The following is an 18,689-nucleotide window of genomic DNA, read 5'->3' on the forward strand; positions in this document are numbered from 1 at the left end:
AGGTTAAGTCAAGTTTCTCATGGCGATTAGGAATGACGTGTCCATAGCACCGAACGTTGAATTGACAGATTCCATTAAAATGGGATTGATGCCCTTGAACAGGTACTATACTGACTGGACACATAGTTCATTTTACAAATGTGCAAATTAACCCGTATATGCAAAACGTTTCTCTGTTATTTTGGTTCCGAACACGGTGGTTGGCTTGAGCAAAGTAAGAAACTATTACAAAAAGGCGCTCGCGATAGATTCCATACAGAGGACCTGCGAGGAAAACATAAAAGCAGTCCCAAATGTAGTGCATACTGACGACTTTTAATAAACGTGTAATACTTTTACAAAATCTCACTGACAGTAATTCAAATGCATACATACACTCACACTGTGTGTACTGCTGACAAGAATTAAATACTTTATTTTTTAAATAACATTTTAAAATACTACCATCTTCCAAAGAACAGACCCCAGTTTGTCAACACTACGTGATGGTGAGATCGTCAGTGTAAGATGAGAGTGCTTTTGTGATAAGCGGGGTACAGAAACATGCCTGTACCCCACTTTTTGGCACAAAACTAAATACTACTGCTACTTTTCACAGGGAAATCTGAATTTGAAATTTTCCAGATGTGTTTCAAGCCTGCTTCTAATTTGTGCAGGTGTTTCAGGCGATGGAGGGGAGAAAATCAACACCGCGATTGTGTAAGGGCTTGTGGAGTATAGTATAGAAAACACACACTTTTACACTTCAGAACTTGCTTCAGGACCAGGACACAGAAAATTGAATTGTTCAGGCAGTTTGGCAGCATCCCCTTTCAGCCAACAGTAGAGTCATAAATCTTCATTTATCTGTTTAAATGCTGAAAGATAACTGGCTTGCCACCAGCAACTTCTACCCGACGACCCGGGACCAAATGTCCCAAACTGAAGGATCAACATACACACACGTCCGGATAATTATTTTTTATTCACTACCGCAGAACAGCCTAAGATCTTTGTCCAGGATTCTAGCATTTTTATTTTTATGCTTATCCATTTTTTTTATTATAGAAACACAATGTTCCGAACACTAAAATGAGATTCTTCTCATAAAGCCATTTAAAAAATTTAAAAAAAAACTCCCTTTTAGCCTTCCTCCAGAACAGGCCGCTAAATCCGGTTACGCAGATCCCCGAATTTACTGGGACGTCGCTGAAAAGAAAAGGCCGTTAAAACGTGTAGCAGCAGCTTCTTTGATTTAAAAGAGAAAAGAAGAGAAAAAACATTTTTCATCACGGAAAAAAAATAAAAATAAAATAAAAATAAATCAAACTACAAAAAGACACCGGGTGCTGTGCTCCTGCACGCAAGCCTGTCCCTCGACAGGAGAATGAGGACCTGCCTCACACTTGCAGCAAGCTTTGATATATAGCTCGGATTTCAGTCTGTGCCTCTTTGCTGACTTAACAACAAAACCCACGGCTGTCCGGAGAACACACTAACATAAATAAATGCCTTAATGTTTCCTGGGTTCAATTAGTCTTTTTAGGGGGGAGGGGGGGGGAGATGACAACAATATTGATTTCTTCATCATATCATATATGGTCTCAAGCGCTAACCTTTTATAAAGAATTAACTTGGGAGGCTGACCAAAAAAAAAAGATAAAAACAAGAAATGGGATTTTTTGTAGCAAAAAAAGATCAAGGGAAATTGAAGCATTTCTGTGTCAGTGAGGTGACATTTCTTCAGACAAATGGCACGTGCTGTGTTTGAGGTGAGAAAAAAAAAGGTTTGTATGTCAGTACGTGTCTGAGGCACAGAGCAATACTATCCCATGCATAACTGAGTCACATACAAACATAATTCACATGAAACACGTCTCTTCGCTTTGCATTACAGGTATTGAAACAGACTACGGAGCACAAAAGGAAACACTTCATTAACACTCCCGCCGACTCACAAAAAAAAAAAAAAGAACAATAAAATAAAATAAATACAAAAGTGTAAATCCATCCTTGTCTGATGAGTTCAGGGTGCGAGAGTTTGAGTGCTCCTTCCTGTGGGGCCGCCCCTGTTTCCGGCACATTTCGGCGCTGCCCGCATAGCCTCAACGAGGAGGCAGGGGGCGCTGGCGGGCCGGGGAGGCCTGGGGGCTGGACAGTCTTTCTGAGGAGGGCGAGGCCATCATGGAGGACTGCAGGTGCATGGTTTTGTGGAAAAGCTTGTTGCTGATCAGCACCACCAGGGAGAAGAGGCGCAGCTGGAAGTGGCTGCAGAGAGGAAGAGGAGTGAGGAAGAGGACGAGCGGAGGTGAGAGGGGGGCGAAGACGCTTACAGACGCACATTACGCTACATTTCGCACAGAGGAGGAAGAGTCTCGAGATACCGTAAGTTTGACGTGTTATTTGATGGGGAAACCAAAAGCAGAACTCACTAAAGTTTAGCTGGAGTCTTGGCCTCGTTGGCACTGATGATGAACAGTGGGAACAAGATGGAGAACAGGCATCCACTGAAGGAGAGAGAGAGAGAGTGAATGAGAGAGAGAGAGAAAGAGATGTTGACAAGTCAATTCACAAGTCTCGACAGGTCAAGAGATAACCTGTCCCTCTGATACAGGTAAACGATGGTTTTGGGACCAACATTTCTTCCGAGCAGGTACGGTTACACCTGTACCTGACGATGTAGGAGGAAGGCAAGGCCGTCAGCAGAGCCATGGGTAAACCAAAGCCGAAGTAGTACGGCCAGTTCCTCTCGATCTTGGACAGCCGCTGGTGCATCTCAATGCCTATGGGGGGGGGAACGAGAACGGCTAAAAACTTAGCAGGGTAAGACCTCTGTCTTAAAAGTACAGCAGGGTAGGGTACTGTCAGCTCAAAGTAGAGAAACCAGGAGGCTAGTATTCTAAAAACAAACACCACACATTGCAATCATAAGCTGTAAACAGTACCAGGTTAAGCACCTTTCAGAACTTTACTGCAGCATCAAAGCCATGCAGGGTCATATCCATTTTAACAGCCTATGGAAGAGGAGCAGCTCGCTCTTCAGGGAAGACACATGTACAGGAAACATGTACACTCACCGTGGTTGAACCAGCGATACTCGAAGCAGTACAGCGAATAGAGCAGAGACATGTGGAGAAGGCTGACCATCTGACCAATGGCATCGATGGGGAACAGGCTGACAATCATGCCCTAAAGAAATTTAAATAATAACATCAACTTAATTAAATGGCGACAGCTATCGTGACAAGTTAAACGTAAACATTTCCTGGAATTGACCTGAAAAAATAAATTGTCAGTTGAAATATATTCCTAGTCTTGTGTGTGTTTGTGCTTGTGCATAAAATAGACAGATCGACAGATACATAGATAGAGATATATAAATAGAGACAGTGATAGAGATAGAGATAGATAGATAGATAGATATCGTTCCCAGCTGAGGTGAGATACCTGTATAAGAAAGAGGGCCTGTAGCAGGAGGTTGAACAGCATGTCCGCGATGATCTTACTGACGCTGGGGAAGGGTTGGGCCTTTCGACCGGACACCTCAAACGCCAGGTCAGCGATGTCCTGCGGCAGCCACACACACACACACACACACACACACACACACACACACACACACACACACACACAAGCACACGCACACACGTTCACGCAGGACCTTACTACCCTCAGAACTGACGATAAGCCATTAAAATACAACACATAATCTTTCAAAAAAACCGACTTATATATCAGCAAGCGTACTCACATCCCTCGTGGTGCATGCATTCTAAAAATCGTAGTGTCAAATTCATAGGGGAGGATTCTAATGAATGGGGTCAAGGGAGAACTGGCACCCAGTTGTTTAAACAAGGTCACATGGTCTACTTTATGACCATTTCTTATCTGACAGTTGGCAACACTAAGCGTTTTTTTATTCAAACAGAAACACACCCTCCCTCACACGCGCGCACTCTGGAAGTGCTGAGGTCAGAGCCTCACCTGAAACCAAATGGCATTGACGATCTTGCTCAGCACAAAGAGGGGCAGCACCCAGAGGGCGCCGAACACCGAGGTCAGGAAGAACTCCAGCCAGGTCCACACGTCGCCATGGAGAGAGGGGTCACCTGACACGAGAGAGCTCTCATGAGCGGCAGTCAACTGCAGGCCTCAGTCCTAAAGCAAGGCCACTGTAAGAACTTGCCCCACAAGTTAGCGATACTTACCTATGATTCGCGCTGTAAGGGCCTGAAGCAGTGGTATAAAGACCCGATAGAAAAGAAACAAACTCAGCTGTAGGGTAAAAAAAAATATATATTTTTAATGAAACACCACATTTATGAAGAACAAAAGCACAATGCGTGTGAATCTTAGGACACATTTCTGAAGCAATGCTCTTTAAAAAAAAAATCCAGGAAACCTCTTTGTTAAAGATTAAAATGCTTTTATTAACATGCAATTATATTACCAAAAAGATTTTAATGACTCGTCAATGTGTTGTGGTCATATTTCAGCTTTCAACAGGCCATTACACCATTTTTAATTCATTCATTCATTTATTTAATTCAGTCATCTCTTTTTTTTTGTTCTCCCATCTTCAGATCAGTTAAAATTTAGCGGCTTAAACAGAGAGATCCTTACCCAGAACACCCCACCATTCCACGCGCAGCACTGGAAGATCCGGCTGATTAACTTGGGCTCGCTGGAAGGAAAAAGATGAAGACACAAAGTCTGAGTCAGGAGTACCCTGCATTTTCGTCTAAGTTCATTTACAGCAGGCACTCAGACGTTGCGCTCGCTGGCAACGTCTACAGCTCCCACAGTCAGCTGACTACCATCAGTCACTTCTACGCTTGCGTTCCGCCATTATTTATCTTTTACAGCATTCTGACTGGCAAAAATCTGAATGCAATTTTCCTGATTACATTTTATTATATTGATCTTCGTTGCACTAAATTTACCGAATGTCAGCTCAGGCCCATCTATCTACACCGAAGCGCTTCATGCCAAGAAGCACTGCCTTGGACAAGCAAGGTCCTGTATAATGCACAATATGGCCATGTGGACACCTGACATCCAAAATCTCATCCAGAATTATGGGCATAATAATTGCTAAAACAACCTCCACTCTTCTGAGAAGACTTTACACTAGATGTTGGAGCACTAGCCGTTTGGGTTCTGAATCAGGACAGTGTTCGGGTTCTGAATTATTACTATTATTTTACCTTGTCTGTATATTAATCAAGGGGAGATAAGCTAGTCAGCTCTGCAGCATCTGCATTTCCAGCTCCATGTCACTCTGGATAAGTCTGCTAAATGCCTAAATCCAAAGCGATGTATCGATGCACAGTGACCGTCACAGATTAGGGATTAGCTCTGCCGGTGAGGACAGTTAACAGGCACGCGGCTCTCCGGGCGTCAGTCCGTCAATGGCGCGTTCGGCTCGCCAGCGCCCCCTACCTCTCCTGCTTGCACTCCTCGCTCTGCGCACGTCTGAGCGCGAGCGCTCCCGTGGACCGTCTCCTCCTCTGCTCCTCCCTCTTCTGCTGGATGCGGGAGTCCAGCTTGGAGATCGTGCCGATCCCCAAAATAGAGTCCTTGATCCCCTGTGGGGAAAAAGCCCAAACACATACAGGAGGGTGCATAACTTTAGGTCTGCCACATTTTATCTCCTTCTAGAGTCCTACAAGAGACGTATACCCGAAATGCCTTTCAAAAGCACATCGTTCAGTTCTACAAACAACAAAGAAAGACACCTGAATTTGAAGCAGCTATGACTCCACAGGCATACACGTCATGCAAATAAATACAAATATATATAAATGAAAAAAATATTTCAAATACACAACAAAAGCATATCCTTAGGTCTGCTCAGTGGGTACACCTTAACAGCCACCCTGCCGTGCGGGAACGTGGAGAGATAACGCTGAAGGCAAAAGGCCAAAGGTAAGAAGAGCCAGAGAGCACAAACAGCTGTGCAATCAAGCATCGGTGGTGAACTCTGTGATAACGCCAGCAGATCAGGAGTTGGGTGGGCGGCTGGCTCTCTCAATGCAGCACTGGCTCCGCTCACAACTCAGACAAACTCTTCTTGTTGACAGCTAATACGTCAGACAAGAGGTTTTTTTTTTTTTTTAAAGAGAGAGAACAGGTCACTTCCCTGGTCACGTAACACTAATCTGTGCCCAAATCCATAAGGCCTAATTTTGGACAATTCCAAGAATAAGTGCATGTATGTGGTTGAATTACTTGCATTCAGTGATTCCTGCCTAGAAAAGACACTTGTCAAAACCTGTCACGGGATGCTTTAAAGGCACAGAATGTAACTGCGTTTGTATTGCACAATCCACGTTTCAGGAAATTTACATGGCTTTTCTGACATCCAGATAGCTCACGCTGGCCAGACAGCTCACAAAAGGTTGACAACACACAACATTGCTGAAAGTCACTCTGGGCCACTGTGAGTGCACTCTGTAAGAATGCATCACCGGTTTAACGTCATTCTTAAGTATATACTTGTTTGGACGTTCGTACAAGCCTGGTACAATGTGCTTTCTTAATCCATTAATGCCCTGATCTTTCCCAGAGATTTCTTACATAAGCATCTATAGTAGTCATCCAAAAAATATTCACAGATGGAAAAAGAGTGGTAGAGACTTCAGTAACTTTAGTTGCCCGTGGGCTTAATTGAGTTTCTGGGGAAGGAAAGAGTACTGACTGTTGCAACATAGTGGATGAAGGTCCTGACACTGTCTGCCATTTCCTGGTCATCTGTGATGTCATCAACCACAGAAGGAAGAGGGGTTGGGGACCTGGGAACTCATGGCGGCGAGAGGAGAACCTAACAATCTGCAGAAGAAAACAAATGCGAAGGTGGGATTACAGCATGACCCAGGGAAACCTGCTATACAGCACTTCACTGTGGACTTACATATCCCAAGCAGAACTGGAGGGAAAAATGACATAGATCAGCATCATAGATCAACCAAAATTACAGTAAAACACAAAACACGATAATCACGGCAACATTTTAGTTGACTTTGGGGGAAGAAGAAACCAATTCCAAAAAAATCAGTAATCTTCCACTTCCCAAAGCAAGGAGGCCCCAACCCCAGCAGGGTACATTTTTCTTTACTGACTGAGTGTCCCGAAGCATGGAATGACCCAAATCAACCAACTGTAGCAATATTTCAAGTGGCATTTACGTTTTATACACTAGCTAACGTCTGTCCGTTTATTGCAGGTAGGTAATTCGTTTAATAAACTATTCTAAAGCATCTTCCCAGAGAACGACAGATTTAAACTCAAAATTGTTTTACAAAAACGGGCAAAACGCGACTCTTGGAATATTGACGCCACTAAGTTGATGGCATAAGCCTGGATACTGCAACATCACAGGAGCATTTTCTTTATGTTATGAAACTGGAATTTTGTAAACGTGACCCACACAAATATCGAGCTTACAGTTTTAAAATCTCCAAACAGTTTCTTCAGCAACATAGTCGTTACCTTCTGCAGACTTCACGTACATAACATCGCTAGGCGAACAGTAATGGTGTTAACAAGGTAAATCGTCATAATTAGGTATAAGTAATTACCAAGCTAACCTACGCATACAGTAATGTTGTATCACCAGTAGCATTCAACTAGCTAGCCTTTTGAAACCTTTGCTACCTAGCTAACGACGCAAGTTGGATAGTATATCTATATAAATTGCTAGCTAATAGGTTAACAAATGATCTTTGTGTTTTATCAGATTAACTAGCTCATGTAGATATACTTAGACAGGCAGCCACCTAGTTGCATGAGCTTGCCACATATTACCGCTGGCTGGCTAGCATACTGCACTTGTAATAATTGGGCTTGTTAGCGTTAGCTAACCACCCCACCTATCTGTACTTCAGAGTGCGGTGTTCGCTATTATATCGAACGTTAGTTATCGAGCCAAATTCGAGCTCGGATAACCAGTATGAGAATGACATCAGTTAGGACACAATTCGAGTATCTCTGTTCACCTCCTCTTACCTCATACAGCTTCTTCTTGGTACTCTGTTCACCTTGTTTGGCTTCTCGATTCAGTCTTTATTCTCATTGACAAGTCCCGCACGCTCGGGCCCTGTACAGTACAGTAACGCACTGCGCATGTTCCAGCTCCCAAACGGGATTATAGGATATGTAGTCATTGGCGAAAACAAAATTCACCAGGTCAGAAAAACGTTTTGACATCTTAAAATCGTTTGGCTTGTTCATGCACAACGCAGAATCTTTCTGTGTTCGATTATGCATAGGCTATATAGTGGTTTATAGTCCGCCTCTGTTTCAACTTGTGCAGCAAAACGAATGCTACATTGTTCATTTGACGATATATGGCCTTATCACAATCTTCTCTTCGATCAGCACGTGAGAAAATGAAATGAACAGAACATCTGAACACATTAACAATTCAACTATTTTTTTTCCAGTTTATTTGAAAGTCCATTTAATCTCAGCAACCAATCAGCATAACAGCACAACTCCAAACTGTATATCTCTTTCTAAAATCATTATTTATTTATTCCCTTGGTTCCCTTGAAACACACACACACACACACATACATATGCTCAAAAATGAACACTGATTTTCTTTTTGTTTGGTTACAACCAAATGTCCCCAAATATCCAAGATCTTATTCACACAAATAAAACAAAATCAAATAAAATCACTGGTGATATTGCTACTTTGGGTTTGTACCACCATCTTCCCTTGAAATTATTCAAAATAGTGTGGTCAGGCAAATAGTGTCCTCCAAAACTATGGGAACGGCAGAGTTAAAATAGTTATTTTCGCTATATACTTAAGCCATTTGGATTTGAGGTTAAAAGATGAATATGAGACAAAAGAACAGATTCAGCTTATATTTCATGGTATTTATGTGTGTGCACATTTTCACATTTTACAAAGTCAGCTGTTTTTAAAAAAATATATACTTAAGGCATTTTGATTTGTAGGGGACTCCTAACAAAAACAGCTGTTTCATTAAAATGGAAAAACACACAAAGACCATGAAATAAAAGCTGAATGTCTGTACTATTGTCTCATATTCATCTTTTAACCTCAAGGCCAAATGCTTTAAGAATACAGCAAAAATAAATTTAATTCTACCATTAGCATACTTTTTGAGGGCACTGTAAACGTAGTATTAGAGCTGTTTATTACCATAAATAGGCAATAAAATCAGAAGGCCTTATTTCCTGATTACAATAACACAAAATGGGATTTCAGGTGCTTGTATTTTCCATAAGGAAATACAAATATGAATAAAGATGCAAACCAATAGCCCAACAGTGCAAGTTTAAACTCAGGCAGTGATTCACTTCATGCCACAATCTCTTCTGTGTACAGCCATAGTAAGATTAAAAATTATGAATATGCATACATTTTATACGTTGGTTGAGTGTTACATTCAACAGTTAGAGGCACACTATTTTTAAACCAAACACACGGCATCATCTCATGTCAAATAACCAAACCTGTTATATTCATTAGCAGCTCAACTGCTTTTGAACATGCTATCAGTAGTTATTTTTCAAATCTGTTCCCTATTAATTCATCATTAATTAATATGAATGTTCATATTCTTCATAAAGTGAACTCAAGTGGTCTATAGATAAAACCATGGGTAAGGGGAAATCTAGCATAATTTAGATTTTTGGGTAAACTGCCCCTTTAAGATTAGCAAGCTCAGTTAATCATTTTCAATGCGCAACATTTAGATAATGACTTTCTCCAGATCGAGGCTTGTGTTATTTCTAATTAACGACATGTGAAAGCATCATAATCATCCATCAGTGCAAGCCTCGGATTCATAAATCCTGTTCTCCATTATAATGCTCCACATGATATACTTGGCAAAATTCAAATAGCTTTTGCAGTCAGTCACCGACCTCTCTCACACATAGTACCGACTCATATTGAACAATGTGTCTGCCTGAAATAATGTGATTAAATTAAATTACACTGGAGAGGAATTTGTGAAAACCAGTCACAATTTCAGAATACACATGACTCAAATCAGTATAAATTACATGGAAGCCCAATCATCATCAACACAGATTAAAAACCAGGGATATATACCAAAAAGAAGGTTTCAAAACCAGTTTTTTTTGGAGGCCGACATAGGCCTGTATGGGTGAGATTTTTTCAGGCAAAACGCCTCTCTCTCCACTTCCTACTTTCGCTTGGTAAGAGCGGTGCATCTAGGGGAATGTCGGAAAGCGAAGCGCTCTACGGTATCCGCCGTGCGTCTCAGCAGATCCTATGCTTTGGATTTCTAGGCGGGAAGTGTTAGCCGCGGCGGCGCTCGGATGCTAGCAGGGAGGACCCCGGCGCCCCTACACCGAGATGGAGCCGTCTCTGAAGTTGGTTTTGCCGATGAGGACGTTGAGCAACGTCGCCGTGCCTTCGCGGCTCTCCCGCTGGGCCTGGCGGATGATGTCGTCCAGCCGGCCCTCGTCCTCGCGCCCAATCAGGTGGCCCTTGCCCCCGTAGCCGTCGGCCACAACGTGGTAATCTAGAGAAACCGGAGGGAAAAGATCGTCTAAATTTCTGTTGCTTTTTTAAAAAAAGGAACGCGTTTCTGAAGCTAATCAGACAGGCGTCTGGTTGGAAAGTTCCGGATGAGAGGGAGGGACCTACCTGTGAAGGCCAGCCCACAGGCCACATTGCTCCCCAGAATGGGGACCTGCTCCCTGGAGATCTGGCTCCAGCAGGCGTCGTTCCCCACCAGCGCAATCACGGGGGTCTGCCAGACAAACGAGAGAAATGAGAGAAACACTTCCCGTGGATTCTCTCTGTCAAAGCCTGCCATTTTCTGACCCTTTGAGAACCAGACCTTCATCTTTTTCCATAACGCAAATCACGGACTGATTCAATTAATTCAGCGGTGCACACGCTTGTCTTTGGAGAGCCGTAGCATATGTTGGTTTTTTGCCTCCACCGTAAAATCCCAAACGGTTCAGACCCCAGGGACCTGGCAAGCCGAGCTCTCAGCAAAGTGCCGGGTAACAAGGAAAACCCGGCCTGGCACAGCTGGAGCGGATGAAGGGGAAAGGTGAACGCCAATGAATTTGGTAGGGCAGAGGTGGGCAAACAGGTTCCGTATCCATTTTTGGTTTTCATGTGAACTTTTAGCCTTAATTACTTAATTAGCCCAAACATTCATGGCATATGACATTTTAGCTACGTTTCTTGATAAGTGCAAGAACGACAGCTGAAGACTGCTCTTGCATCCCTACATGGAACGTTTTACTGTGATCTAATCTACCAGTGAACCAGTGTTCGTGTGTACAGCCCAATTAGCACATTTAGCGGGGGTAATTGATGGAAACAAAAATCTGCACACACACCCGGCCCTCCAGGACCAGAATTTCCCACCCCTGAGGTGGGTGATATGACGTAGCTCTTCAGTCACTGCGGAGCAACAGCGCTAACGCTACCTTGTGCCGCGTGAAGGTGTCAAACTCAGCGACGCTGTAGCCCAGTGACCCGTCTCCGTAGACGATCCACACCTAAAATAAAACGCACCCAGAAAACATCACCCCTCACATCCAACCCACCCGACAATCGGAAATGTGTAAATGAAAGGTAGGCAGCACACAACGTTACATTTTAAAATACATTTCAAAAGATTTCAAACCTGGCAACTTCCAACAATAACAACAACTATGTGCATTACAACATTTGCTTGGAAGCATTTTATATGAGAGAACAAATTCTTTTCAACACAGCTGTGAATCAGGACCTTGTGCAACACTTATTTGTCAATGTCATTGTTGGAAGGTATAAAAAATAATAAAATCCCTGAAATTTCTGAACTATAATTTATATATTTGGTATTCATGCACAGGAGCGAGCAATTTTCTCATTTAAGCTTTTGGCACTGTCGCTATCATTACAGTTTGTAATGCGATGACGGCTTTGCCCAGGAAACCCCATTTTAACCATACCTCTGAGTCAGGACGGCAGAGTTTTGCCCCGAGGGCAAACCCTCCTCCAACACCCAGAGTCCCAAAGGCACCTTACGGGATGAAGAGAAACAGTTTAACTGAGTAAATTTAGGGTAAACCGAGAGCTTAGAATGACAGGGTTCCAAAATTAGTTAATGGACATAAGAATGCTCTGTCATTTTTGCAGTTTGGATGCATTTCATTTAAACTCAGAATAAAAGCAATGAATCAATTCAACTTTTCAATTCATTGAACATGTAAAACTCAAAGAGACATTTGAAACTCCAAATGCCACACACTATAACCCGGACCTTCTTGTTGTGAGGCATCATCCACTGCACCACCGTGCCACCCCAGCCCTGCTTCTAAAAATGTTTATTTGTGGAGCGTGTGTATATGAGCTCCGGGTTGGGAAGGCGGAGCTCCAGAGGGGGAGGCGGGGCCTAACCTGGATCCAGCCAGCGAAGGGGCCCGCGGGGCCTCATGATGTACGCGGCGCTGCCAACGAAGTCCCCCCCGTCCGCCACGATGATGCTGTCCTCCGCCATCAGGGCGTCCGCGCGGTGCAGCACCTGCAGCGGGTTCAGGTGTCGCTCCGTCTTCTCTGCGGCTTTCTCTCTGCGAATGCCAAAGAAGCCCACAGTTACACAGACAGCATATGGAGCGTGAAGCCATTATGCATATGGCTTTTGCAATAAATCTCTCTATAATCTCTTTATCTCTTTATAACTACAATTCTCCACAGATATTAGAGGGCACACCACAGAAGAAGACATAGTGTTGTTAATCACTATCTAGAAAATGGCTGACAACCATTCGATGGCACCATAGAGATAAATTTGATGGTCAAGCATACACTAGTGTCGTCCAATGAAAGAACAATAGACGCGTGACACCATTCCATAGTCATACAGAGATATAGGCGGACCTTTGGGGCCAGCTGACAGAGAATGTTCCATTTTTCCATCACGAAGTGCGTCGGACTCCATTGGTTGATCAAAGTTCCGTACCTGTTTGAGTTCTCTTTGGTCCGGTCTCCGTCTTTCAGGCTCCGGGGCCAGTCCTCGGGGCAGCGGTGGCCCTTCAGGCCCCGGGAGAGGCTCAACAGGAAGGACCCGGCGTCCCCTGGAAGGGACACGTGCGGAAGGAGACACGGAGGGGCGACAAGAGGGGGGCGGTTACACAGCAGCTAAACCCCGCCAGGTATGACGCAGAAGAGTTAATAAAAGCCGTAAAACTCGTGCTCGAGCACCAGCGTACCCTGGATGGCGACAGTGGGCTTCCAGAACATGTCCGAGTTCTTGGTCAGCTGGCCCGCGTCGCGGTTGACGGCGATGATCTTGCTGCGGCGGCTCAGCACCCGGCCGTAGCTCAGCCGGAAGTCGCACACCGTGCCTGCGGAGCCGCGGCCAATAAGGGTGAGCGCCAGGCGTGACTTAACAGGAGAGCAGGACCTGCTGGCCCCTACTGGCTAATGCAGGTGTGCAGGGGATTTTAACAGAGGTGCAGGACCTACTACTCCATACTGGCTAATGCGTGCGTGCAGGGAGCCCCTGACCTAACAGATCATGGATACTCTGCAGATGATTGCTGAGTTCAGACAAAAAGCAAAGACTCAATTAGCATTTAAAAACAAATCTACACAACTAGTAATGATATATGCAGAACAGAGCAACACAGCTCAGATTCTCATTATTGGAACTGAAAGCCCGTATCGTGTCTGTTGAGAGACCTGTCACTCACCGGCCAGCAGCACAAGGTCCGCCTCCTTCAGGGCGTCCCGTCGGTTCTGCCGGATGTGCAGGGGGCTGTCCCGTCCCAGCATGCCCCTGGCCATGCCGCCGAGGAAACACGGGATGCCCAGCGACTCCAAAGCCTTCCTGCAACGATCGTTCAGAAACTGAAATAACGTCACGCGCGATCACCACAGAGCCTCTGTTATCGCTTACACGAGCGGATTCTCCACCTGATTTCATCCACGGGGGTCGGGGGTAGCGTTGCCTGGCTACCCAGGAGAATGACAGGCTTCTTGGCTCTGCTCACCAGCTCCACACATTGTTGTATCTGGAGAAAGACCAGAAACAAAGACCCAAAAATACCAGTTTACTACTATGAAAAGTTTGCTAGCAATTAATGAAAATGCGTTTCTTACAAAGTCTCGTTTCTTAGTCCTTCTGAAAGCCTATGGAAACTATATGGAAAATACCATCTCTGCTGATGAAGGACTATACCTAGGTACAGGCTGGCTCCAAAAACTTACTTCCATAACCTGATCCTTCCTTCTTTAATCAGGCCAAACTTATAAACAGGAAAATGTATATGTTTCCCATTTATAAACTTGAAGAACGTAAGTATAGTATCTTTATCTTGCAGCTTAATGAACATATTAAATGCAGTATAAAAAGTGATTGCATGGTGACATTAATCATTAAGAGCTTCTCTGTAACAATAAACCTCACTGACATGTTTGAAGAAGAGTTTCAAAGCCTTCTGGGCTCTACTTGACCTGGTAATGCATGTGTTATATTACCCAACACACGGCAGTGGTACCGAACGAGGCAGGTACAGTGATGTCACCTGTGAGTCTGTAGCCATAGGTATGTGCACAGGCAGCGGGGAGACGGCTCTGGCCTCCCAAGCCCCAGCGAACAGGTTCTTCAGGTGATTGTGTAGGTACCTGCACAAGGAAAAAAAATGTCTTAATGAGCATCACCTCAGCATTAAGGATTCAGGTGACAGAACCAGTATTTCAGCACGCCACAGCTCTCCTTCCACACTTCCAAGTGAAGGAACAATAGAGTTTAGCCAAAATAACTTTCTTAAATAAGGCGAGCCATCTCACAGGTTAAACCTGCACCGGACTGGACGTTAAAAAAAAAGAAACGTTATATTGCTGGTGTCTTGGTCAGGTATTCATTCAAGCAGGAGAGCCTTTCCAAAAACAACGTCTGTGACATCTTTCCTGTATGTGCTGTCATTAAATCCCAGTGCACTGAATCAAATCAGCATAACAATAACACGTTTCATTCCAGTAAGTTCAGGAAAATGTAAACTGTATGGCATATTTTCTTTACCAGGCAACAACTTTCCCCATTAATCCTTTGGGGGGGTTTTTGACAGCGAATTCTTTCTCCACCAGGTGGAAGGGGTAGAGAGTGTCGATAGGGAATTCCACAAACACAGGACCTGAGGAAAATACAAAAGCAAGAGGAGATTCTGCTCAGTTATTTACAGACTGCACATCCATGATACCGTATCTACAAATATACTATGACAACTATAATCCCATTAATGTGCATATATGAGCATAATCCAATTACAACCACTGGGGAATGGGGTAGTGGATTTTATTTTTTAAATTTGTATTATTACCATCTATATTTTAAATTAGCAGTATTACCGCTTAACTTGATTGCATTATTTGCATGTGTGAGGCCATTATTCCTATACAGTCACAGCAGTATACTGCTGTAAAATTCTGTTAAATAAAGATTGTCAATTGATTCACTTGCCAATGTTAACGATAGTGTTTCTTTTGCACAGAAGCACTGTGAACGACCTGATCCAGGGGTGTTGCCAAGGATTTTGCGGCCCAAAAAAAGATCTCACATTGGGACCCACCACCCAATCCCTGAATAATGACAACACAATTGTTTTGAGGGCCCCTGTTAGTCAGGGCTCTTGGAATCATTCTAACCCCCCCCCCCCTCCATATGACACCCCAAACCTGATCTTCTACTTTCAGGTGTGACATCACAGCCCTTCATGAGCAGGGCATCTGGTTACAGGTGCGCTGTACCTGGCGTGCCTGACTGGGCGGCGGCGATGGCCTTCCTCACCACCGGCCCGATCTCGCGGACGGTCCGCACGGACGCGCAGAACTTGCAGAGCGGCTTGAAGAGGGACATCTGGTCAATGTCCTGCAGGGCCCCCCGGCCCTGTGCGCCAAAACCGCCGAGAACAGAGTTACAGAGAGCAGGCCAAAAATCCACTCCAGGGGGTTCCCAAACAGTTTTACACACTCAGCACGGTCCAGAAAGCGAACAAAAACCAGCTCTGTTCCGCGATTGGTCAAGCTGAGCGAGCGAGCCAATCGGTGCACAGGTAATGAAAAGGTGTAGCCCTACCTGTAGGAGTGTAGCTGCTGCTCCTCCAATCAGGAGCAAGGGCGACTCGGCCATCTGCGCGTTCTTCACCGCCGTCACCGTGTTGGTCAAACCGGGACCGGCGGTGACCGCGGCAACGCCGATGGTGCCTTGCATGGTGGGAAAAAAACGTCCACTATGGTCAGAACAACTGAGAAACCTCACAAGTAAATTAACACTGATTTCAGTTTGGTAAAATACCACAGTGGTACAGTCCGAAGGGTTTTAGTCGTAATTATGCAGATGTACAAATATGAAGTCAAACTGAGGCAATTTATTATAGTATTTGGCTATCCAAAGTGCTTATAATGTAGCACAACAAGACACAAAGCCCCTGTTTTCAATCCCAGCCCAAAAAGACCACTACGATTGCTGGCTTTGGTTCCAGTCAACCAAATGACAAGTCGAACTGAGCAACCAAACGTCGCATTCAACTTAGGACACAACTTCAGTTTGCTTTCAACTGTCACACCGCCGGAGACAGATAACAGGTAACAGTCTGAATGAACCGAGAGCTGGACGGAATCAAACATGGCGGGGCCAAAATCGAAGTCCGCGGACGCGCAGGGTGAACCTTACCGGAGAGCCTGGCGACTGCGTCGGCCGCAAAGACCGCGGTGGCCTCGTGCCGGGTGTCCACGATCCGGATGCCCAGCTTCTCGCACGCCACCAGAATGGGCGAGATGTGGCCCCCGACCAGGGTGAAGACGAACTTGACCCCGTGGGCCCGCAGGACCTCCGCCACGCTCTCCCCCCCATGACGCGGGCTCTTGGTCTCTGTCTGTGGAGGACGACACAAACCACAAACCACAAATCACCTGTAGCAGGCAATCCAACTGATTTTTTTCTGTGCTTATGTGTCCTCTAAGCTTTTTATTTTTTTTCCCCCTCAGAACACTAGCTTCTTCTTTCAAATGTCTTCAATAAGGACCAAGAGCTTGCAGCCACCTGCAGCCGCCTCCAAAAAAAGGCTGACGTTTTTCTGGGTTTTTTTGTTTCGGGAACTTGGTTCAACTTTTCAGAAAGGCACTGTGAATATGCCTTCTCTAGGATTTACAAATTCTCACTCCCTGCGCCTCACAGTAGTCTGCCAGCACTTCTCTGCCAGAAAAGGGCACTTACTGGACACGCCCATGTGGAGCTTTCATTGTGACGAACGACAACACCAACAGACGAATAAACCGTCATCAATGGGATCTCTCCGTAAAGCTGAGTTAATGTTGTAGGATGCGCAGCCAACAGTCAAAGGGTTTTGTGTTGCGCAACACTGATACCTGCAATTTTACCTATGACCTGCAATACGATAAGACCCTGATGTACTGATACATGTGAGCTTTTTTGAACAACCTTGAGTCTGGCCTTTTGTTAAAATGTACATTTAAATCGTCTTTACGTTTAAAATGTACAAGTGCATATTATAAAACGTCTAAAATGTAGACGTTTTATAATATGCATTTGTAGCACTGTCACACGAACAGCTGAGAAAAATAAAATATTTTCCACTTCTCCCGAAACTGTAGTATCAGCTGGTCATATTGGCCGGGTTTACTTAAGTTGGAAAACATGTAAGTTTAACTATAAAAAGGCTTAAGCAACTTTAGGGATATCTTACCTTGTGAATCAGCTGGTAGAAAACACCAAGTCTGTAAGCAGCGAGCACCAGCCCTCCCAGCACACAACCAAGAATGCCTCCCAAAACTGTACTGATGTCCATTATTAGACAAAATAAAATCTATACAAAAAAACTCAAGGAAAGTTCACTAGTTACATGCGATTGTTACTGTTGCATCTCCCAGCGCCCAGTTCTTCCTGATGAATACAGAACTTGGCAGCTAGCTATATCACAGTTGCTGGACAAAGGAAACTCAAGCATAGAAAAGCACAATGGAACGAGTGGATCATTTGTAAACTAGTCGGATAGACAATGTATCCACTTCCAGCACTAAAAAAACAAAATCGGCTTGCTTGTTAGCCAGCCCCCACTGCTCATTGACGTGAAGGCAGTGCTGACAACGTAGCGAACTAGCGACTTAGTTTGTTGCAGATTATCTGAGGGCATCAGCTAAATATTCCCTACGGTTTCAAGTTAAGAAAATAAACAGTTATCTAGCTATCTAAGTCAGTTACAGAACTATAACTACGACGCTTGTAGCTAACAATTGCACACGAGCTTGCTGATAAAGCAAGCAATTTCAACTAGAAATGACCGACGAGTTCTCAGTCGCTGTCGCTGAATGTCCCGCAGTTTTCGTAAAAAGAGAAATAACACTCGTAGTTACGCGGAAAATATCTACTGAGGCTTTGTGAATTCCGACAGGCGTTGCACTCTCCGTGACAAGCAGAGGCATCAGCCAATGGTATACCAAACATGTTCAGCGTATCAGAAATATTCTAAAGGCGGATACGGCAGGGACAGGTAGCCACTATAACCCCACCCACAGCCAACCAAACTTTATGGTTTTAATAGATATGAATAATTATCATGGAACATTTTTAGAAGGGAATAGGTCATATTGAGTACATATTCAGTTTCCTCAAAATTCAGCGGACAAAAATAGCATCACAGTGTATTAAACTAAAGTAAAACTTAGATAGGCC

General features: G+C 44.3%; 2 protein-coding genes across 3 annotated transcripts; both read right to left on the reverse strand.

The window, feature by feature from the left end:
- Positions 1-573: 573 nt before the first annotated feature.
- ei24 (EI24 autophagy associated transmembrane protein) lies at positions 574-8,098 on the reverse strand. Of its 2 annotated transcripts, none has more exons than XM_035431798.1 (11): positions 7,987-8,098; positions 6,680-6,810; positions 5,422-5,567; positions 4,603-4,663; positions 4,188-4,254; positions 3,964-4,088; positions 3,427-3,546; positions 3,057-3,168; positions 2,651-2,762; positions 2,412-2,486; positions 574-2,247 (listed from the first exon to the last, which is right to left on the reverse strand). In XM_035431798.1, the coding sequence occupies exons 2-11, from the start codon at positions 6,719-6,721 to the stop codon at positions 2,085-2,087; spliced, it is 1,023 nt and encodes a 340-aa protein (XP_035287689.1). In that variant the 5' UTR covers positions 6,722-6,810; positions 7,987-8,098; the 3' UTR covers positions 574-2,084. The 2 variants fall into 2 exon arrangements, with proteins under 2 accessions (XP_035287689.1, XP_035287690.1); XM_035431799.1 differs by lacking the exon at positions 7,987-8,098 and adding an exon at positions 7,426-7,589.
- Positions 8,099-8,396: 298 nt separating this feature from the next.
- Positions 8,397-18,346, reverse strand: ilvbl (ilvB (bacterial acetolactate synthase)-like). Its single transcript, XM_035434962.1, has 15 exons — positions 17,704-18,346; positions 16,671-16,872; positions 16,074-16,201; positions 15,746-15,884; positions 15,021-15,132; positions 14,524-14,623; positions 13,913-14,010; positions 13,690-13,826; positions 13,207-13,341; positions 12,957-13,071; positions 12,395-12,564; positions 11,947-12,017; positions 11,437-11,508; positions 10,637-10,742; positions 8,397-10,511 (listed from the first exon to the last, which is right to left on the reverse strand). The coding sequence occupies exons 1-15, from the start codon at positions 17,803-17,805 to the stop codon at positions 10,333-10,335; spliced, it is 1,866 nt and encodes a 621-aa protein (XP_035290853.1). The 5' UTR covers positions 17,806-18,346; the 3' UTR covers positions 8,397-10,332.
- Positions 18,347-18,689: the final 343 nt, after the last annotated feature.

Source organism: Anguilla anguilla, chromosome 9 (genome assembly GCF_013347855.1).
Source record: "Anguilla anguilla isolate fAngAng1 chromosome 9, fAngAng1.pri, whole genome shotgun sequence".
In the NCBI taxonomy this organism is placed as follows: domain Eukaryota; kingdom Metazoa; phylum Chordata; class Actinopteri; order Anguilliformes; family Anguillidae; genus Anguilla; species Anguilla anguilla.